We start from the raw sequence: 23,817 nt of genomic DNA, 5'->3' as shown, positions 1-23,817 counted from the left end.
ATCACTTTATTTCTTTTTTTCTGAAAAGAATTATTATCAAATGATATCATTTTAGTTACTACCTCATACTGTGCACTGATTATTTTTTTGTAAAAGGTGTTAACAAAAGCATCGGTGCTGTTTTAAGCTAGGTTTGAAATGTGTCTTATGGCTTTATATGCAATCATTTCCTCACCTTTTGTTTGTTTCACATTGCTACAAATAATTTTCTCAATAAAAAAAAACCAGCAGGAAATACAGTAATACATTTCAATCTTATTAGAAACAACTTTTAGAATGAGAAATTGGTGAAATTTCAGACCCCTACGCAGTCTATTGATCCCTAGTGAGTCAGCCAACTTCACTTCAAGCAATGATACTTCCCTGATGTGGTCAACAATCCTCAGGGGAATGGACTTAGATCGCTAGTTCATTCAGTGTTGTCCACTGAACAATTCATGAAATGGATAGAATTGTCCCCAGTTGACCTGTGGTGGTTTGGTTTGTAAAAGACTCTTTTATCTCTTCTTCAGTTCTCAAGTAATTCAGCCTCCTCATTTATGAGTTTTAACTGTTATTTCCATTTGACTGGAGTTTTCAGCAGGGGGTTTGTTTTTGTTTTTTTTACTTAATATTCTTTTCAACTAACAAAAATAAAAGGTTCTCTCTCTCTCTCCCACATCTCTCAAAAAAAAAAAAAAAACTCCAAACAAACGAGGGAACAAATATGCAGTAAAGCAAAACAAATTCCTCCAATGGCCAAATTACAAAAATAGATTTCTCATTATGTACCCTAAATCCATTACCTCTCTCTCAAGAGGTAGATAGTATGCTTCATCATGGGCACTCTGGAATATCATGCTTAGTCATTGCCTTGATCAAAGTTCTTAAGTATTTCAAAATTAATTTTCTTTACAATGTTGATAATATTTGAACTCAGTTCCTATTGACTCCAAGTCCTGTATCCACTGTACCTCCTAGCTGTTGTGGTTGTATCAATTATTCTGGTTCTGCTCACTTCACTCCTAATCAGTTCATGACAGTCTTCCCAGGTTTCTCTGATACTGTCCTTTTCATCATTTCTTACAACATAATAGTATTCCTTTTCATTCATATTCTGTAATTTGTTCTACCATTCCAGAAATGATGCTCATCTCCTTAGTTTCCTTTTCTTTGTCACTTCAAAAAGAGCTGCTATAAGTATTTTTATACATATGGGTCCTTTTCCTCTTTCATCTCTTTAAGTAGTACAGTATAACTGGTTCAAAGAATATGCACAATTTAATAATTTGTAGGCATTTGGGCTACAAACTGCTTTCCAGAAGAGGATGATTCTTCACAAATTTCATTTCTTGCTTTTAAGTATTTTAATACTAAATGGGAACTATCTAGATTTCGGGTAAATAAGAGTACAGTTTACATGTGCATGGAGAAAAAAGTGGCATTCCATCACTGACATGATAACCTTGGCATTCAGAATATTAATTTAACTTCAAATAGACAACTTGTATTATACAGGATTTTCCACAATATGTCATCTTAAGTTGGACCCAAAGCATCTGATTTTATCTTTTTATTTATCAATGACTATATTTAAGTTCCTGCAAGAGTCAGTTGTTAAAATGAAAAATGGATAATTTTAATTACATTAAATTAAAAAGTTTTGCCAGGAGCTCTAAAGCAGTCAAGAGGCTGGCAGCTGCAGGGCTGTGGAACCTCAGCCACTTCTTGCCCCAGGGGGCAAAGGCTGGACCACACTCCTGGACTCATAGTTCCCAAAGTCCACTTTGTACTGACCTCTCACTTTTTTCTTAGCGTCTATGGGTTGATAATTCTGGAAACCACCACAGATACTAGTGATCTGAAGTCCCTCCAGCCATACATGGTTTTGGCTGCCCTGAGGTTAAAGGGGCGCTTGGCTTGGCTCCCAGAGCATTGCACTGGCCCTTTCCTGCTGGCCTGCCAGGCTGTCTTCAGCCAGAGTTTAGCTTCTCTCTGTCATTTTGTGGGTTCTGTAGCTCCAAAGTTTTTTAGAGTAATTTTTTACATGAATTGGAGGAGGTGGAAGCAGGAATAGAGTGGAAGTGCTGTTTCTACCACTTTCTTCATTTTTAAAAAAAATCACTTTTGGATTTCAAGTGAATTAGGAAATTGATGGATTTTTGTGACATACAGAATCTTCTTTGCTTCAAGTAAAAATATATTTTAGGGACTCTTGTGGTTACTAAATATCCTTAGTGAGAGTTTTCCATTATGTCTTCAGGTACTCATAATGAAAATCCAAGGGAACTGCTTTTCATTGAGTAAGGTCCCAAAACACAACATGTTTAAGGCTCCTGAAAACTCTGAGACATCTAATCTCTGACCCTGGAGCCCTTTGCTATTTTTCCCACATTAAGTCTGGCAATTTTAGAGAATTAGTTCTGTAAAGCATGGCCCAGGCCCTCTCATCAGTGCAACGTTCTGTATTACCCGACAGTAAAGAAGTCAACAATCCAATAGCAAAACCATTTAAGTGAAATGATCTAAAGAAGAAGCAATCAAGTAGTCTAATACTTCTGTGTTTCTGTACTGAAATGTGTGAATGAGTACAGCCTTCTACCTCTTTGCAGATGATGGATGGGATGGAAATCTCCCAAGAAAAACTTATAAGGAGGTAAAGAAACTGGTGTGTGTGTGTGTGTGTGTGTGTGTGTGTGTGTGTGAACAATGTGAAAAAAAAATCAACCTATAGAATTATTCCACCATCTTCTCTCAATGTGCTCTTAGTAGACAGAATTAACATTAACTATAGCTCCTGAGAACTAAATGCCTCTTGGCTCCAGCTCTGGGATAACACATTCCTATGCATGAAGTCAATTTCCTGGATTCCCAACCTTCAGATAAAGCTGCAGCACCAGCACCTCCTGCTCATTACATTATCTCATAACAACTGATTGCTCCTAGAAATCCGCTCTCCCCCTTCACTTCCTCATTCTTCTCACCCATTGGTGGGAGTCCTTGCTTTACCTAGTCTCCTGGATGCTCCTCTCACAAAACACTCCATCTCTTGACTCTGGCATTCTCTCTGTTCTCTCTTCTCATCCCTGCCTTCTGGCTTTTGTGGTTTCTTTCAAGTTCAAGTTAAAATTCTACAGGAAGTCTTTCCCAATGCCTCTGAATTCTAGTTGATTATTTCCCACTTCTCCTGTATATACCTTGTTGGTACATAGTTGTTTGCATGTGCTCTCTTTATCTGATTATGAGCTCTTCCAGGGGAGGGGACACCTGCCTTTCTTTGCATCTCCAGCAATTACCACAGTACCATACACATAATAGGCATATAACAAGTGCTTACTGACTGCCTGAACTCCAAAGGAAAGAGAGCAGGGGTGGGGTGGGGGGAGTGAGGAATTGGGCAAACTGTTCTAGAGCTTATTCACTTGTTACCTGGCTGCACTAACCTGGGACATCACTAACTTGTCCACCAATTTAAGGACTTTCCCTATCCACCAATATAACTACACCTACTTGATTTCATCTTAAAATATTTTAAAGAAAGCATGTATTCATTGGTTTTTTGCTCTCTAATCTGTCTCTTAAGGTCTCCAGAGAAAAGAACAAGATAAATTTAGTCAGTAACTGATGGAATTTCTGGCTGGTCATTCTCTATATCCTTAAAAATAATAAAACCCAAAGCTAACTTTAATTTCGAAAGCAACCTTATACCACCGAGATCAAATAAGAACAAGGGTGTTTTATATACAAGTAATTGTTCAAGTATTTACTAAAGTTGAACTTAAAGTTTTTCAATGTAACATTTAAGATTTTGGAACTCAAGATATAGAATACTCATTTATTGATGAACATACTTATGAAATCTTTCTTTAAAATCCAATCGTTTGTCAGCCAAATTGTGCTTTCTCTGTCATCAGATTTTCTTGTACAATACTTACCTATGTACAAAGGTAAGTTAAATGCCATAAAAGATGGAGCTCTGGCCTTTTAATCAGGAAGATCTGAAATTAAATTTTGCCTCAGATTCTGACTAGCATAATTACTAGTATGACCCTGGGTAAGTTATTTAACTGTGTCCTTAGTTTCTTCCTCCATAAAAATAGCAATTATGTTACATGATTGTTGTTTGGATCAAATAAATTAACAAATATTAAGTGTTTGTAAACCTTAAAGTACTATATAAATGCTAGCAGCGCAGGCACTGGTGTGTGTGTGTGTGTGTGTGTGTGTCTCATACATAACAAATATATAATAAATTTTTTTGAATTGAATTATGGAAGGAAAGAGAGTTATTGAAGATCTACATGGCGAGAAAATGTTACTTCATCCTACTGTAAGAAGATTGAATATTACAGTTGATGTGAAGGAAAAAGCCACTAAACTGTGAAGTCAGAAAACCTTAAAAGCCTTAAAGTCTTAGCTCCACCCTTAACTACATTTGGTATCTTTGGTCAATTTATTTCATCTCTCTAAGCCTGGGTTTTCTGGTTTTCTAATCTGTGAAATGAAGATATCACCTATCTTACAGGGTCGTTGTAAGAATAAACTCATGTATGAAAAAGTTATGAAGAGGGAAGCAAATATAAGGTAGTATTAATAGGGGCTCAATTAATAGTTGACTCATTTATTGATTACAATAATTTTGCTGCTTCCATGTCTAGAACCTTTTCCTTTCCAGGGAGAAAATGAAACTTTACAAGCATCCATGATGCTGCAGGGGGTTAAGTACAGTAGCCTCAGCTTCCCTTGTATATTCCAGTTAACATAACAAAAGCTATAGAGGTAAAGCAGAGATCTGTACTGGAGTGAGGTACTATGGATTGCTCAGGTAGACCAGTCAAATTAATTGCAACCTTACTTAGGGTCTAACATTTGCCCTTTGTGGGACCATCTATAGAAAATAACTATCACTACCATATTGTCATGTTTATCTAGCACTTTCTTGGTCCTTTTTATTTAAAACCAACAATAAGAGTAGGGTAATTAATCCATAAGGAAGTGAAAGTTATTGACACCACCCAGAGCCTACTGGTAACTTGAGTTGGAAGGAGGTTTTCTATTTTGTTTATCGTGTGGTACTAGCCTCCTTTCTTTCTCAAAGAGTGAAAAGCATTAGAGTCAACACCAGGTTGCAGATTTCTTCTTTTGAGCAACCGCAAGAAACAAAACCAAGTCCCCCAACTTTAGTCATTTGTAATGTCTTTCTCTGCCTCCTTCCTCCCCAGCTCTCCAAATCATCCCCAGAAGCAGGAAATACTGAACTACAAGGATCAGGCTGATATAGAATCCCCAAATACCAGGGGCCACAGACCCCCTCAGGGGTAGAGGGACAACAAGACACCTAGGAACAAAGAGGCCAAGACCACAGCAACTACTTTGGTGGGAATAGCTACAGAGATACCAGTTTCAAGGAGAAGTTAAAAAGGGGTAAATACCTGAGGCCCTAATAGAAAAACAACTGGCCTTTGCTCACTTATTTGGTTAGAATTTTTAAACAACTCTGTGGTTTTGCCAATTTTAAATTTGAATTAATAACAAACACTCATTAAGCACCATTCTGAGTCCCAGAGATACAAGAATTTAAAAAATGTACCTGTTTTCAAGGATGGGGGTGGGGTGGGGCAAAATATGTCATGTACAAAAATGTGTAATAAAAAGTAGAGTGTCATCCAAAGTGTTTCAGAAAAGTCTGAGGAGGGAGAGAACACTCTTAGCTAGGGCAACCAGAGGAGGCTTCACAAAGGAGGTAGCACCTGAGTGAACTTTAAAAGAAAGTGAGAATTTTGAAAGCCAAAGATGGTTAGGGAGTGAGTATATTCTAGACATGTATGAATGCAGGGTAGCAGTGGGTGGCATGGTGAATGTGGAGAACATCTGGTAGTCCACGTTGGTTGGAAGATAAAATCTATACTAGAGAGTGATGTGAAATAAAACTGGAAGGCTAGTTTGAAGTCAGATTATGGAGATCCTTAAAATTCTAGGTAAACACTGACATAATTAGCATTTGTATCTTTTAATTTTTGTTCCTATAAATGATTCAGTTTGGTGTATATTCCTTATAGTTTATGTTTTGGTATTTCTTAACATCTGATTTCTGTAAGAAACTTTCAAAACAAATATAAAAATATTTTAATATTTCCTTACTCAGTTCTCCCTTAGTCTAATACTGAAAGAAAAGCCTTTGTGTCATTCATACTCATCTAATTTTTTAGTTTAACCTGGCATGTGAAGTCTTTTATAAAGAATCAAGAAGACAATAGTTCAGATCCAGCCTTAGACACTTACTGGCTATGTGACTCTGGGCAAATTATTTGACCTCTGCCTCAGTTTCTTCAACTGTGAAATGGGGATAATAATAGCACATACCTCTCAGGGTTGTTGTGAAAATCAAATGAGATTCCATTTGCACTTAACACTGTGCCTGGAATATAGTAAGCACTATGTAAATGTTTCCTTCCTTCTTTCTCACTGTTATTTATTCACAACTTGAAATCATAATCTACTGTGACATGGTTGCACCATAACTAAGCATATAACTAAGACTGAAGACTCTTGAGAAAGGAAATAAATATGAGAAGCAGATGGAACTCAAGGAACAGGGATTTTATGTATATATATAATATATATATTATATATATATATGAAAACCATTGTATTAAAGCAGGAAACAGGAAATATGTAAGATATAGTGTATATATAGATATAATTTTTTTTCCAGAAATGTTTTTACAATTATGTGAAGAAGTAAAAACCCAAAAGGCCAGATAGAGAACCTCATGATAAATCATACAATGTCCCAAATTCCTTCTTCTTGTAGAAAATCAAGGTAAATTCTTGCTAGTTAAACTCTATAAATTCTTAAGCATGATGTCTTTGTTTTCTTCACATGACAAAACAGTGCAATACAAACATATTATGGGGGCTGGGAGGGGGTAATGTGAAGCAGGGAGTAAATACTTCACAAAATGCTATCAGCTTTAGTATTCATATTGGCCCTACTATAAAACAAAGAAAGATATCTACCATTCTAATAGCAGAAATGAAGAGACTTCAGAAGTCCTAAAGTTCACCAATTTCTGAGGTGATAATTCCTTGGGTTTCTTCATTTCTGTCATCTGAATATCAGATTCCTTTCTTTGTACTATAGTACACAGTGCTGTTAATATGAACATGAAAGTTGACAGCGTTTAAATTTGATCAAATAGTTCTCCAAAAAGCTGTATCCTTTCAACAATAACCAAAATGCTTCATGCTTGTTCACAAAATTTTATTTCTACACTTGAGGGAAAATTTTCTTTGATATTACATATAAATACTAAAAAGAGAAAAAAAATAAATAAGGATATAAAATGCTAGTTTTTACAAACTCTTTTGTAATTTTCTGTTTCTCTTTGATGAAGTGTTTCCTACAGTGAAACTAGACTATTTTGGTTTTAAATTAACTCCCCAACCATTTGGGAGTTTCTTCAACGATGAAATAGAAGTGGTTTACTTTCATGTTTTAGTTTAATTCTTTTTTTTCCTATGTGGTTACATACCATCTGTAATTTAGGGCTTAAATCAGTCAGGATTTCACATAATCTTAGATTATAAACCACTTTCATCGTATCATTCCCCAGTTAAAAACCTTCATTGGTACTCCATTATCCTTAAATTACAATCCAAATTTCTTAACATGGCATTTAAAGCCATTTATAATTTACCCCCAATGTACCTTTTTTAACTTTATCTCCTGTTATTACTACTTTACATGAATTTTAGGCAGTCTTGTCTACTTATTGTTGCCTGTAAAATTTACTTGTATTTTTCTCTGAAACTTTGCTCCATTCATTCCTTTAGCCTGTAGCGTCCTTCCATTTCTTGCATACCTATCCAAATTCTACCTGGTTTTTAACATCTAGCTCAAATTTTGACTTCTTCACTAACTATTCTGGGCTTAGTCTAAACTACAATAATCAATGCTTTCTCAGAACTCTCACAGTATTTATTGCTAAGAACATCTGTAACTGGGGATTCAATCATTCTCTCCACCGGTAAGGAAAGTCTTATACAAATGTCTGACTTGAGCCCTAGGTCACACATACATTTAGCATTAAAACATACCCCTTTTTATAACGTATATTGTAAGATTTTCGTGTGTAACTGGAGACTGGCCAACAAATCCAGTTCCTATTAGCCTCTGCATATTCCTCATGCGGAAGTGTTTGAGTGGCCTGATTCCAGGAGAGTTGCAATGATATATGATGGATGAGTTTTGGAGAGACTTTGGAACATGTGTAGACATTTTGTAACTAGCTCTGATTTGCTAACCTTGTGTTAAATTAGAGCCTCTTTTATTTCCCCCAACTTATTTATTTATTTTTAATCTACAACATTCAGTTCCACAAGCTTTTGAGTTCAAAATTTTCTCCCCTTCCCTCCCCTCATCCATCCCCAATGCAACACAATCTGATATAGGCTCTACATATACATTCACATTAAACATATTTTCATATTAGTCATGTTGCAAAGAAGAATTATAACCAATGGAATGAACCATGAGAAAGAGGAAACAAAGCAAAAACAAAACAATAAAAGGAGAGAGCAAACAGTATGCTTCAATCTGCATTCAGACTGTAATTCTTTCCATCATGAACCTTTTGGAGTTGTCTTAGCACCTTGCCTTCCTGAGAAGAGTCAAGCTTATCAAAGTTAGTCATCATACAATGTGGCTGTAACTGTACAACATTCTCCTGGTTCTGCTCCCCTGACTCAGCATCAGTTCATATAAATCTTTCCAGGTTTTTCTGAAATCCTGCTGCTCATCATTTCTTACCGCACAATAGTATTCCAGTACATTCATATACCACAATTCGTTTAGCCATTCCCCAATTGATGGGCATCCCCTCAAACTGGAGCCTCTTGATTGGCTGTGGCTGCAGAGCTGGAATTGGGGTATGGAGACATTCAGAAGTTCTTGGTTGGCATCAGCTATTTTTTTTTCTTAGCTTGACCTTTCTCTTTGTATGGCTGGTAGTATCCATCTGCTAAAAGACAATACTATAAAGCCAACACATGGTTCTTTGCTTTCAAATTTGTTCTTTCATGTTAGATGAAAGGAATTGGAGGCTACGTCCACTGACTATCAGAAAAGTATGGAGACCGAGGTCCACTTGAGGTCCAGGAACCTGGGAGTCAGATACATCACAGGTTTTGATGCCCCAAACAGCAACACAGTATTAAGGTCAAGTTTAGGTTTCCCTCCATCCCTGGCCTCGTCTCCATCTTCCCTTTCTCTGGTTCTCTGGAATTTAACTTCTCCCACACCAATGTGTATTTCCCTTTTGGATTCAAGTATTACTCCACTGGCCATCCAGGTCACAATTGCAACTGAGGGTAACTTTGTTCCTTTGACCATCCCTTGTTGGTGATGTCTTTGCATTAGATATTTGGTCTTAATCCTTGTTCCCTTGATGCCCAATTTCCCCTAGTATACTGGTATTTCCTACTATTTTATATCTCAGCAGGCTCTCTGGAGGTCCTTGAGTTTGAGTGATCAGTGGTGGTCTCTTGTCTGTTTTTCTGTGGTCCATACACTGGAAAATGTCCTGGAGGCAGACTGATCTGAGTTTCCCAACTTAGATTATTCTTTTGGCCTGGAAATCTTTCATTAATTGATTTATTTTGTCTAGCAACCAGTCATACTTTGGCAGCTTTTAATCTCTTTAAGAGGAATTAGGTATGTCTGTAGCTGTTGAGGGTGTAGTTATACCCCAACACAACTCCAGTCTAACTACATTTGCTTCCTCAGGTTTTGTGGTCTTCTCTCTATTGGTTTTTGATAATTCTATGTCTACCTGAGCTACAAACTCCAAAGGCCTTTCTGGTTTCTGCAAGCATCCTTACCATATGACTTCAGGTCTTGAAGTTTTAGTCTCTGAACAATTCCAAAAGCTGTGACCTCAAGACTTTCTAGCATACTACCTCTTTATTCCATTTTAGACACTTACCAATGCTGTAATACTTCCATTATATTTCTCACCTTAACATTCCATGTCTCTTTTTCAAATAGACATGATTCTTTCCCTGAGATTTAAAAAAAAAAAGGGAAAAGGATCTATTTGGACAAAAATATTTATAGCAGGGGCAGCTAGGTGGTGCAGTGAATAGAGTACTGGCCCTGGAGTCAGGAGGACCTGAGTTCAAATTCAACCTCAGACACATATCACACAAAAGAACTAGCCGTGTGACCTTGGACAAGTCATTTAATCCCAGTTGCCCTACCTTCCTCCTCCAAAAGAGCAAATATATATGTTCTTTCTGTGGTGGCAAAGAATTAGAAATTAAGAGGATGCCCATCAGTTGGAGATTGCCTGAAGAAGCTGTGGTATATGAATGTAATGGAATATATTTTATGCTACAAGAAATGATAAGCAGGCAGATTTAAGAAAAACTTAGAAAGAATTACATGAACTGATGCTGAGTGAAGTGAGCAAAACAGGATTACATTTTTCTTTTGGGCCTGTGTCTTCTTTCACAACATAACTAATGTGGTAATATTTTTGCCTAACTGAACACATAAAATCTATATCAAATTAATTTTTTCTTTCTTTTTTTTTTTTTTTTTAAGCAATTGGGGTTAAGTAACTTGTTCAAGGTTACATGGCCAGGTGTTTCTGGGTGGGTGCTAAGTGTCTCAGCTTGGATTCGATCCTAGGTCATCTCGATTCAGGGGCTGGTGTTCTTACTCAACTGTACTACCTGGCCACCCCGATATCAAATTATTTACTGTCTTGGGAAGAGGGGCAGTGAGGGAGAGAGAAAATTTGGAACTCAAAAAATTTAAAAAAATGAATATTAAAAATTATCTTTACATGTAAGTAGGGAAAAAAATTAAATATCATAAAAAAAGTCAGTCAACAACATTTATTAAGCACCAACTATGTGATAGACTGTTCAAGCTAAAAAAAAAAATAAAGGTTTTGTTTCAAGGAGCTTAAATACACCTAAATTCTACACAATACACTTAATTCTAGGTATATCTTGAGAGTCAGTCCTGGTCAGTCCCTTTCCCTACTCTCTGACTTGATGACCTCATTAGATCCCATGAGGTTTGATATTCATTTGTGTGTACATGACTCCCAAATCTTTGCATCCAGCCCTGATTATTCTCTTTAGCTTCAATTGTACATCTTCTTAAATGCATATTGGTCATTTACAACCAGATGTTCCACCATTAAATCAAATTCAGCAAGTCCAAAATGTCTTTCCCTTTCAACACACTTTCCTCCTGAATTCTCCTATTTCTGTGGAGGGAAGTTACTTCCAGTAACTTGGCAATCTTTGCATTCTGCTTGGCACTTTGCTTTCCTTCACCCCATATTATATATACATTTGTCAAATCTTGTCAGTTCTACCTCCACAATGTCTTTGCTATACTCCCACCCTTTCTCAGGCTCTCATCACCTCCACTGAATTGTTGAAGTGGCTTCTGGGTTGGTCTGTCTACTTCAGGTCTTTTTCCTTTCCAATACACTGTCCACACAGTTGCCAGAGATTTTCCTTTAAGGCAAATCTGATTCCGTTGGTTCCCAATTGTCTCTGGGACAGAATATGTTATGCTCCTCTTATAAGACCCTTCATGATCTAGCCCCAAGCTATTTTCAATTCCCTGCTAAATAAATATCTTCTATTGGAGTTTCTTAACATGGCATCTGTGAACTTTTTTAAAAAATATTTTGATAACTATTTCAATGTTATTGGTTTCCTTTGTAATCCAATGCAGTTTATTCTACAAATTTAGAAGCAAGATTCTGAGATAAGCTTCCATAGGCTTCAACACACTTTTTTTCCCCTGATTTGTTTGGATCTGTTTAATAGTATCTTGATTTCTCATAAAGTCACTAGCTTCCATTTGCTCCAATCTATGGAGCAAATTCTGAAGGAATGATTCTCTTCAGTGAGCTTTTGAGATTCTTTTTCCATCTGGCAAATTCAGCATTTTAAGGTATTCTCCTCATTGCCTTTTTGAGACTCTTGCCATTTGAATGAGTAAGTGAGGGAGTGAGCTTCTTTCTCTGGGGGGCAGAGGCTTGACTACACTCCTGGATCCCCTGTTCCCAAAGTCCACAGTGACCTTTCACTTTATCTTTGGCATTTATGGGTTGATAATTCTGGAAACACCACAGCTGCTGGTGATCTACTCTCCTGAAGTCCCTCCAGCCACAGCTGGTAGTGGCTACCCTGGGCCTAAAACCAAGGGCTCACTTGGGGCTGGGCTCTGCTCCCAGCTCGCTGCAATGGACCCTTTCTGTCCACCTGCTGGGCTGCCTTCAGCGGTAGATTTGTTTCTCTCTGTCACTTTGTGGGTTCTGTAGCCCTAACATTTATTTAGAGTCATTTTTCATAGGGTTTTGAGGTGGTTATGGGGGGAGCACATGGAGTTTTCCTTCTTCTACACAGTCATCTTGGCTCTGACCCCTCTTCAGCACACTTTCAAAGTGGTCCAATGACACACAAAAAGATTAAGAAACCTCTCTTTTACACTGGCGGTGTCAAACTAAAAATTAGACACAGGGTCACTAATCCATGTGGTATATTTACAATACTTCGTTTTAAAATGTAATGTTATCCATGTTTTATTTTATTTTTATTGACTTTGTTAAATATTTCCTAATCACATTTTTAATTTAGTTTGGGCCACACTCTGCAGTACTGTAGCCTATTTGACATCTCTGGATGGTCTTTCTTGATTCCTTCCCAACTCAATGTCTTCCTTACCATATACCTTGTATTTATTTTGCATATACTTCTATGTGTATATGTGGTTTGCCCCATAGATAAAGATCAGCACACCAGGACACAAGGAAGTGAAGTAAGTTGCCCAAAGACACCAAGGGGGTAGGTTTTGACTCCTCCATGCTCTTCCCACATATAAAGCAGTTACACTGAGAAAAGCGAAGCCTGTCCAGTGAAGAAACCTCACCATCAAACCCCACATCCCTACTACTGCAACTAAATACCCTTAAAAAGACTGTGCTGTTTACTCTTTTGGGGTGGCAAAGAATGAGAAATCCAGAGGAGGAACATCATTTGGGGAATGGCTGAATATATAGTGATATATGATTGTAATGGAATACTATCATATTCTACAAAATGAGAAGCAGGATACTTTCAGAAAAACCCTGAGAAGACTTATATGAACTGATGTAAAGTGAAGTGAGCAGAGCCCAGAGACCGTTATACAGGAATATTGTTAGGAAGATCAACTGTAAAAGACTTACTCTGATCAATGCAATCACCCAAGACAATTCCAGAGTACCCATGATGAAAAATGCATCCACTTGAGAGAGAACTGATTTAACTCTGAGTGCACTGAAGCATATTTTTCCACCTTATTTTACTTGCTTATTTTTGCAACTAACAAGGAAACGTTTTGCACGACTTCACGCGTGTAATTTGGTAATTATATTGCTTGCCTTCTCAATGGAGAGAGGAGTGGCTAAAGGGAGTGAGAGAATTTGGAACTCGGTCTTTTAAAAATGTTAAAATAGTAATTTTTTTTAAAGTTAAAAGAAGATTGTTAGCCTCTTGAACTTAGCGAGCAATGATTCAGTCTTCCTTAGTCAAAACTGACTTATGGAAGCAGGCAGAAGGTGGGAAGAAGGGGACACCTTGTAGCCCCAAAGCGGTGCCACTATTCAGGTCCGGAAGCATCAGCACAGCAGTCCCAAAACCCCGAACTGGGATGGTCCCAGAGTCACATGAGGAAAGCTCTACGCGGCAGGGCGAGCTAAGGCGAAGCTTCGGGCTGGGTGGGGCGGGGAAATGGGAAGGGATAAGAGACACACCCCCTAGGGGGCGGGGCGCGAAGTTGAGTTCTCCGTATCGTCTCTCTCTTCTCACAATTCAGACTTCACGTCCCGTGGGGAGGGAAGACACTCCTAGAAGGGAACCAACGGATGGGGAATGGAAGGGGTAAGTCCTGCCCTCGGCTAAGCCCGGCCCCGGAAATGATGTCACCGGCGCCCCCTCCCCCCCAGCTCCTTTTCCGTCTTCCCCGAGGTTGGTCGATGACATCATCGCGTCGGGTCTCTTCCCTTTCCCCCTCCCCCCAGTTCCTCTGGGGAAAACCGAAGAGGTTCCCGAGGCGCGACGCCGGGAGGAATGCGGCTGTGTTGGAATTCACAGCTCCGCCCCCTCTCGGTCCCGCCCCCTCTCGGCGGACGCAGCCTATGAGCGGTCTCGGCCTCGGGAAGCGTCCTTCTGGGTGGCGGGAGAGCTTTCCCTGGGAAGCGCGGTGGCGGTGCCAGCCCAGGCGGGCTGCTGCGCGCCGGGCCCCGCCCCGCCCCGTGTCCCCGCCCCACGGCCCCGCCTCCCCTCTCCCTCCGCCTCTGCCGCTTCCCCCACCCTCCCGTCGAGCTGCTGCTGTGGGCTGACACTCGGGGTTTCGGGCCGCCGGCCGGCCGGCGGCTGTGGCAGCAGTTAGGAGTGTGCCTCGGAAGCTGGGGGGCGGCCCAGGCCCCTCGGACCCCAATGTGAGTGCGGGGGTGGGGAGCCGGGGCGGGGGAGGAGCAGGGGCGGGTCCCTGGGTGTTGTGGAGGACTGGGAGAGGGGAGGGGGGAGGCCCTCTGGACCTTGGAGAGGGTGGGAGAAGACCCCGGGGCCGTGGGGGAGGGGCGCCCCCAGAGTTGGGGGTTCCGTGTCCGCGTGTGCTGGGCACAGCCGCAAGCCCCTGCTCACCGCCCCGAAGTTTGTCCCACTTTTGCAGTGGGTTGGTGGAGAGGACGAAATTTAAGGACACTCCCCGCACCCCCCAAACGTCGTAGGTTTCCCCTGGAGATGTACCTGCGCTGGGCCGGGTGTGCGCTACCTGGCCTGCCCCTTGGCCCGACGCCGAGGCCCGGGAGGCACCAGGTAGAGAAAGTCACTTTCATTCCCGGGGTGGATTGTTCCACCTTGTAAATTGTCCCCACCCAACCCAACCACAACCCCCCCCCCCCAAAAAAAAAAGTCTGTAAATAAAAAAAGTGTGTTAGGAATCTCCGGGTTTTATGCCCTTAGGTGATTTTCATATAAACATTAATGTTTTCCTGATAGTTGATCGGGCAAGGGTGTGAAAATGGAATTTTGCTATGAATTCTTCAGCTATGCCTTTGGTGCCAATTATGTGCTATGTACTGGATAAAAGGAAATGGGGGGGAACCTCCCCAAACTAGTCCCTCCAGGACTTCACCGCCTAACGGGAGAGACTTCTTGCAAACTATGTACAAAGTAGATCTGTGCAGAATAAATTGGAGATAATCTTAGAGGGAAGGCACTAAATGTAAGAAGGATCCGCCAAGGTTTCTTGTAGTAGAATGTGGTCTGGCAGATTTCTATCTTGGGTTTTGTGGCGATCCTAACTTTTGTGTCAGCTGTGACATTTTTTGATCTTTTTGTGCAATTTCTAGGTTCTGTAGGGTTTTAAAATCATTAAAAATTTAGTTTTCACAGGTGAGCCATCAAAATCCTATCCCACATTTTCAGTAGATCAAGATTAAAAAAAAAAGTACAGCCTCTTCCTCTAAAGGTAACCTTTGGTTATTTTTTCTTTTATAGATTTATTCAGTTGTCATTGTGACACTGGTGAAGAAATGTTGGAGTAGGTGTGAATATTGAACTTGTTGATTTACCGGAAGACAGCTTATTTGTTTGGGTTGATCTTTTTTCCCTACCGTTCTGATTGTTCTCAGTGTTAAAGCTGGAAAAACTTGGAAAATAAAAGGAACATGTTATGATCTCAAATATACCTTTTGAGGAAGAAAGTAGAGTGGCCAAGATAAAGCAGGAATGGCATCCAGAGAAAGGCTTTTTGAACTTTGGATGCTTTATTGTAACAAGGTAACTGCTTTTCATTTTATTTATAGATGTGAAAATATTTCGGTAGAATTTCGTGATTGACTCGCTCACTGCTATGGTTCATAGGTATTAGTATTTATTCATAGTTATGATCAGTCCTTTTAAAAAATTTGAGTGCATTCTAAATTTGTTTTCGGTTTTTCTGGTTTGTACAATTTTTGCTATTTTCCTCTATTATTGCAAAAAAGCTATGATTTAAAAAAAAAATTGCTGTCATTAGTAACCCTAAACATTCAAGTAAATCTACAGACAACAAAAAAATAAAGTCATTTCATTTTTATTTGTGTTTTTTCTTTTTCCATTAGTGGGAGTAGATGGATAAATACACATAGGTATGTATAGATAGGTGGAGATAAAGATTGCTATTAAGAAACAGGATATTTTATTCTATCTAGAATCACTTAAACTTTTTTTTTTCTTTCCTTGTATTTTTTTTGGGGGGAGGGAGGAAGGCAAGGCAACTGGGGTTAAGTGACTTACCCAAGGTCACAGGGCTTGCAAGTGTCAAGTGTCTAAGGTTGAATTTGAACTCAGGTGCTTCTGATTCCAGGGCTGGTGCTCTAGTCACTGCGCCACCTAGCTTCCTCCTTGTATATTTTTGGGTTTCTGTAGTGGCAAATTCCTTAAAAAAAACAAAAAACAGGGGTGGCTAGGTGGTGCAGTGAATAGAGCACCGGCCCTGGAGTCAGTAGGACTGAGTTCAAATCCTGCCTCAGACTCTTAACACACAAAAACTAGCCATGTGACTTTGGGCAAGTCACTTAACCCCAGTTGCCCTACCTTCCCCTCTCCAAAAAAGCAAAAACAAAAAACCCAACCAACTTATTGTACAAACAGTTGAAATGTGAATGTTATGATATTGGCAAGGGAAATAAAACAAATATCTCTGGAAACTGAGTTTATTTTTCTTGAGGGAGGGTTAGTCTGATCATAAGTTCATTGGTTTTAGATCTAGAGCTGGAAGGGACTTTAGAGGTTATATCTCTAACTTCCTTATGTTACAAATGAGGTCACTGAATTCCATAGAGGTTGTGACCTGCCCAAGGTCACACAGATTATAAGGTCCAAGTTTAGGACTTTTGTGACTTTATTAGTTTTGTGACAGAGAACATAAATCTGAACCTCTAAAGATTACTAAACTCTTTTCTATTATTAAAGAACAAATTATTATTATTAATTCTGCTCATTGTTAACATATTTAATAGTACTGGAATCTTCTTTCACCTACTGGTTCTATGTGAGTTAGAAAAAATATATTTTTGCTTATTTACTATGTATTTTATGAGTAATTTTGTGCAATAACTGGAAAAGACAGGGATGTTAGAAACAGGTAATTCAATACATGATCTATCTACTTTAGAAGCCAGGAGCAGAGTAACCTCTTTTATATGCTAAATACATACTGACCAGAAATTAATATCTTTTAACTCTTCTTGGAAAACAGGCACTTTTCTGAAATAGAGTAAACTTACTATTTACACAACGACTACAGGAAATTTTTTTGCATTTTCTTGTTAATTGGTTGTGCCTTTTCCAGGTCAAGTTCTTATTTTACTTAATAGTGACCCCATGCTTATTGAAAAGGAAGTATTGTTTGTAAGCTGTATTCTGAGTTTAAATTCTTTCTAGTGACCATATATATAAATTTGAATCCTGAATCTATTTTGAAAATGTTTATTTTAGATAGTGAAGATAAAATAAACAAAAATACAGTGGTATCCAGTATAAAACCTGTTGAAGCAGTATTTGCATTATGCTTATTTGTGTAAGAAGATTAAGTTTATAGGCATTTTAGGGTTAATCTTTATGTTTTTAAAGCAACATTCTAGTTTATAAGCAAGGTATCTTCAAGATAGATTACTTTTGGGTAGTGACTAGAGCACTGGCCCTGGAGTCTGGAGGACCAAAGGTCAAATTCAGCCTCAGGCACTTGACACTTAGTAGCCATGTGACCTTGGGCAAGTCACTTAACCCCAATTGCCCAGCCTTCCCCCTCCAAAAAGAAAAAAAAAGTATTTTTTCTATATAAAGTAGTTTAAAATTAGTGGTATTTTTTTTTGCAAAGATTAGTAGCTTAAAGTCATTATTTCAAATTACATTTATATATATATATGAACTAGACAACACATTTTTTTTCTAGAAATAACATAAATCAATAACTAAACTTGTGACATTTGTTTCATTTTTTCTCTGGAGCCAGCTTTATTTAAGCCAGTTCTTCAACTTTCCCATTTTTGGAAGAGCTTTTTGATGATTCATTTAACATCCTACTGTGCATTGCTTTTCTTATTCTAGCATTACTCTTTACCCGACCCTTTTTTCTCTTGAAGAATCTTCTAGACCACAATAAGAATGCTACAAATAATTTTGTCCAAATAGTCGCCATAGTCTCATTCCAAGGTCCTAAAAGGTTTTCCTAGGCCTCCCTTCAAAGGGCAGCTAGGTGGTGTGCTAGATAGAGAACTGGACCTAGAGACAGGAAGACTCACCTTTCTGAGTTCAAAACTGGCCTGAAACACTGACTAGTTGTGTGACCCTGGGCAAGTCACTTAGTCCTATTTGCCTCTGTTTCCTCATCTGTAAGATGAGCTGGAGAAGAAGTGGCAGACCACTTCATTATCTTTGCCAAGAAAACCATTAATAGAGTCATGAAGAGTTGGACATGACTGAACAGCAGCTTCCCTCCCTGTTTGCCATTGAATTTCTTTTCACCTTTAAGATTTTTTTTCAGTGGGTCATTAAAAAATAGATTTTTTTTGGTGGGGCTCATAATTTATGCCAGATTTTAAACAATTTTAGCTTAAGAACTTCACAGAGGAAGAACCTTCAAATTTAAGAACATTGGAGAAAGTCTATTAAATGATTGTGTTTAAAAGCCCTTAGGTTTGAAATGAAACATGCGGTGATCACTTAAACCTAAGTAACATTAGCATTTTATAATTTGTGGTTTAACACTGTTTAATAAAGGTTTTTCTACATAACATGAGTTTTAAAAATTCTCACTATACAATTTTTTTTTTGGCTTTTTGGGGGGCAATTGGGGTTAAGTGATTTGCCCAATGTCACACGGCTAGTTTTTGTGTTAAGTGTCTGAGGCCAGATTTGAACTCAGATCCTTCTGACTTCAGGGCCGGTGCTCTATTCACTGTGCCACCTAGCTGCCCCTTCACTATACATTTTTAATGAAGTAAATTATGGAAATGGAGATACTGTGGGTAAAGAGGAAAGTATTAAGCTTTGGAGTCCAGAAAACCTGCTTTCAGATCTTTCATCTGACAGCTTGTGTGAAAGTTTGGGGCAGGTAGGTGGTGTAGTGGATAGAGTACTGGCCCTGGAGTCCAGAGGTCCTGAATTCAAATTTAGCCTCAGACACTTGAAAGTAGTTGTGACCTACAGCAAGTTATTTAACACTGTCTAGCAAAAAAAAAAGTTTCTTAACCTCAATGTGCCTTAAGAAAATTGCTTTAATTTACCTACTATATTATAGCTTTGATTAAGTGGGGTCTCTTACCCAGAAAAGTTGTAAAAGGGTGGTAGCTACTGTGGGCTTGTCTTTTAGGTAATTCTGTGTCATTATAGGAATAATAATGGATTATACACTAAATCTTAGGTCTATAGGTTTTGGGTTCAATGAAAGCTTAATTATTGACAATGGATCTGTACCTTTTAGTTGTTTTCCCACTTTATCCCGGAATATCTTTAATTTCTCCAACACTTCTCAAAGTGATTTCATTTTTATAATACAAATAGTGGATAATCTAATGCTACAATACCATTTTTAAGTGGGTAAGGTATTGTCTAAATTTTACAGATGAGAAAAGTAAGGCCTAGAGAAAGTAATGGCCTTGGTCACACAGCAAGCTAGTGATAGAACTGGAAATAGAATTTGGGATCTCTACACTTTGAGCCTATTTTTCTTACTAGACTACTGTAATTTTGTAGATACCGAATTGTTTCATGATATATGTTCAAGTTATACTTTATTGCTATCATTAAGGTTGGCACTTTAGGTTACCTATTTACTTAAGATTACTTTACACTTTTCTACTCATTTATCTACAGCTATACATGTATATATGTATGTATATGTACATGTGTATGTATGTGTGTATATATCTATATATGAAGCAGAGTAAAAAAGAGGGAATAAAAGCCAATGGAAAAGTGAAAGAAGATGACAGATACCATCAGAAGTATCTGCTTTCTGTTTTGTACCACAATTTGAAGAATACTAATTGAAGTAATTGTAGGCTGAATTTTTTTTCACCGTTGCTGTGTTTTTTTCATCTTAGGCCATATTCAGAGATAGAGTTACCAAAACATTTTTACATGTCTAAAAAAATTAAACATTTATAGAAAAGGTTTAATTATGTATTTTTTTAAATTTCAATTTTAACTACATCTTGTCTTGAGCTTTTGCAGCAGAATGTAGACTGACTCAATTATCTAAAGGCAAATTTAAAAAAAGGTTTCTTAATAGATGACAGATGTATTATGTAATATTTTTAAAAGGGTATTTCTAGTACTATTGTAGCTTTTTAAGAGAATGTGTGAATTAAAGTTTTGGCTATTTTAATTTAGGTAGTTCACTTGATGGGAAATATATGTGCATAAATTTGGGATAGAGAATCACTATACTAATCTTGCACTTTGTTTAGAGGATTGGGCCTTTGGTTGTGATTACTTTGTTTCCTTTACACACTCATTAGGGAGTTTTTCCAAATTGAGACCTCCTGATCCACATAAAATATGATTTTTCTTGTATACAGCTTTATAGTATAACATCCAGATAATTCCAAGAGGCCAAAGTTTGTTGTATGTAGTAAGACACATCCATACAGTAATTGCTTTTTCTTTCTCCTTTGACTGTTGCCTGTAAGTCCAGAGGAGTGTTTGTATTATGCATTCAGCTTCTTGTTCAGTATTACTGTTAAGTCATTGAAAGAAAGTGGAGTTCCTAGCTTACTGATTGGGTCAAGGTCGTAAGGAAGTTTATTGGTTGAATAAAAAAGATCTTTTATATTTTAAAAATTATCTTTTAAATGAAATGTTTCTGTTCTATACAAAGGCTGTTAGAAAATGTTTGAGTGGATCAAAATATGTGATGTTGAAAATGTAGCTTGAAATTCATAGTTTTTTTAAAATCAGCTTAGTTTTTTTTTTAATCAGCTTAGTTTTTATGCTTGAAATAAGTTAAATCTTAATGCCATATCTGTTGCTAGTGAGCTATTTGACTAACTCAAATCAGTTTTTCTCTGTATATCTCAGTTGCCTCACTTGTCAAATGGTAATAAGATCTAATTTATATCAAAAAGCTGTAAAGATACAAGTAACATATACCATTGGAAGTACTTAGATTAATACTATAAACTGTTTTTGCTATATATGTGTACAAAGGTATGTTCCACTAAATATGACAGTATAATATACACTTACACAGTTGTCTATACACTGTTCACAGATACTGACGAGGTGAATGAGAATGTCTATTGAATGTTCAGCAACAGCAGTGAAAATTGTATTTACTATTGTCTTTTTTCAAATCTAGTGACTTAGTTTTCACTTGAGGCTAGTGAACTACTGGTTTTAAATTCCTGACAAAGTTTTTTTTTTCTTTTTTTGGAGCTGAGTGATGATCCATTTCCTGCTATTGCCCTTTGTTCTGTTTACTCTGGAGTAAGACTGAAAATAGATGCTTTTGCTGAAGAGCTGAGAGTAGATTTAGGTCTCAATTTAAAAAATCTAATAGCTTTGCTTTAAGTAGAAAATATAATTGGGAGATAGTCTATCTAGATGAAAAAGCCCAACACTTTCTTCCTGTAAACAGAAAAGAAACACTTCCTGCTAGAACAGGAAGATTGTTTTATGTCAGCTAGAGTTAAGATTGGTGGTCTCATATTTGAGATATGTAGCAGATTAAGAATGAACACTGAATGGTGGTACGCTATTGAACAAATACTGAGTACTTGTGTGTGATGTGCTGTTCTAGGTAGTTTTGAACTAAACTCATGTGACTAATAATAATAGCTTTTGGTTTAAGGTAAATGGAGAACTTAACATTTTTTATAACCAGGAGAAGGAAAATAAATAACCTTACAACAGCAACAACTAGCTTCATGGTCATTCTTAGAAAGTAGATGAGATGACATGAGAAATGAATGTTTTGTAAGCCTGGATTCTAGATTTACAATTAGGCAACTGCTAAATAATGTTATATAAAGAGATCTCAATTTTGCCACTGATCTTTTTTTAATATTGCCTGCAATTTCATTATTAGAGAAAAATTCCTTTAGGTCTTAAAAGGTTTTTAAGTCTTGGACAGTACTGTTTAAAATCCCTTCACTTACCAGTTTAGGATTTCTTGGAAAACTGTTTCTTTTATGAGTGTGAAAAAGAAAAAGTTCCTGAGACCAGAGGAGAGAGTGCTAGGAGGGAGAGAGAGACTGAAAGGGAAGGTTGAAGGTCACAAAATAAATTTTACCTACTTCACAATTTTGGCTAGGATGATCCTTGCTAATTGTATTTGGCACAGTATATCTAAACATCATCATCTGGTGCTGCCAAAAGACCTCCTTTTTTTTTTTTTGAGAACAGTAGTATTTTAATATACTTCATTATTAAGATGATTTGATGGGAGTACATGGACCAGGATCACACAGGATAAGATTTAGATGAATTTGAATCAGTTTCAGTGGAGGGAGCTCTGACATAATAAGATCACAGAGTTACTGAAGTACAGTTACTACAAGGGAGGATAGTTATATGGTTAATAATCATTTAACCAACTCTTGTTGATATTTTTTTAAGCCAATGCAGTGTGTAATGTACACTCTTTACTCTCTTGGTTTCCACATCCTCCTGGAGATTTTCTCCTCCCATCTTTTGTTATACTGTTTTTATGTTCTTCACTTCTCTTTTCTCCTCCTTCTTAGTATTCTTTTACTACATCATCACCCATTTTTTTGCTCATAAATGTCAGCATTTTCCAAGGTTCTGAATAATAAACTCTAATCTCACTTGAACTCCAGTCCTGTATTTCTAACTATTCATTAGTCGTCCCATAGATATTCCAAATTTGGTATGTCCAAAATAGAACTTATTTTATTTCTCCTTAAACTCATTCTTATAAAAAACTTCCCTATTTCTGTTGGGGGTACCCTCATGTCTCTGTTACCCATATTTACAACATGGGAGTCTTAATTGATTCCTCCCTGCCCTTCAAGCTTCACAACTAACAAATTGTCAAGTTTTATTAATTTTACATTCACAATATCTTTTGCTTTGGTCCTCTTCTCCACTCACAGCTTCTGACTCTTGTAATAATCACTTATTGGTCTTTATGGTTTCTGGTTCCTGTCTTGTTCAATCCATTCTCTACATAGCTGTCAAATTTGTAATCCTAAAACACAGGACTGATCATATCACCTTTTGGAGAAATGATTCTTCATTGCCTCTAGGATAAAACACAAAATCCTCAGTCTAGCCTTTAAAGCTGTGCACAATGTGGCTCCCATCTACCTTTCCAGGTTCACTGTATATTACACCACTTCACATACCACAGACTTTGTTCTAGTCAAGCTAGCCTTCTGATTGTTCCCCATTCTACTTCTTCCATGCTTTTTTATGAGTGGAAAAAACTCCTCGCCTGCACCTCCTTCCCCTTCACCTCCACCTAATGGAGTCCCCAGCTTGATTTAAAGCACAGTTCTAGAAGCTGTTCCTAATTTCACCCATCTAGTTCTTAGCACTGGCCTTGAAAAACTTAGCATTTATTGGTATTAAGGTAGGGTGGTGGTGGTGTTCAGTCATTTTTCAGTTGTGTCTGACTCTTCATGACTCATTTGGGGTTTTCCTCGGCAAGGATACTGGAGTGGCTTGCCATTTCCTTCACCTTATTTTACAGATCAGGAAACTGAGGCAAAAGAGGGTTAAGTGACCTGCCCAGGGTCACACAACTAGTTA

The 23,817-nt window shown here is 37.8% G+C and overlaps 1 protein-coding gene across 4 annotated transcripts in view; it reads left to right on the top strand.

Annotated features, from left to right (window-relative positions):
• The first annotated feature begins 12,721 nt into the window (after positions 1 to 12,721).
• The window catches only part of NBEAL1 (neurobeachin like 1), a 204,769-nt gene continuing 193,673 nt past the window's right edge, over positions 12,722 to 23,817 (top strand). For 3 of the 4 annotated variants that reach the window (XM_069075329.1, XM_069075327.1, XM_069075325.1), the window contains exons 1-2: positions 14,334 to 14,492; positions 15,556 to 15,837. In XM_069075329.1, coding sequence (XP_068931430.1) covers positions 15,787 to 15,837 — 51 coding nt within the window. In that variant the 5' untranslated portion in view covers positions 14,334 to 14,492; positions 15,556 to 15,786. Of the gene's footprint in view, positions 13,933 to 14,333; positions 14,493 to 15,555; positions 15,838 to 23,817 lie in introns of those variants that run through there. The other variant, XM_069075326.1, reaches the window with a different exon arrangement.

The sequence above is a fragment of the Petaurus breviceps genome, unplaced genomic scaffold, assembly GCF_028583685.1.
Source record: "Petaurus breviceps papuanus isolate PSGF00001 unplaced genomic scaffold, PetGlider_PUasm1.0 90903, whole genome shotgun sequence".
Lineage (NCBI taxonomy): Eukaryota > Metazoa > Chordata > Mammalia > Diprotodontia > Petauridae > Petaurus > Petaurus breviceps.
Note: the sequence above shows the minus strand (reverse complement) of the source record. Positions and strands in the feature narration are given on the sequence as shown.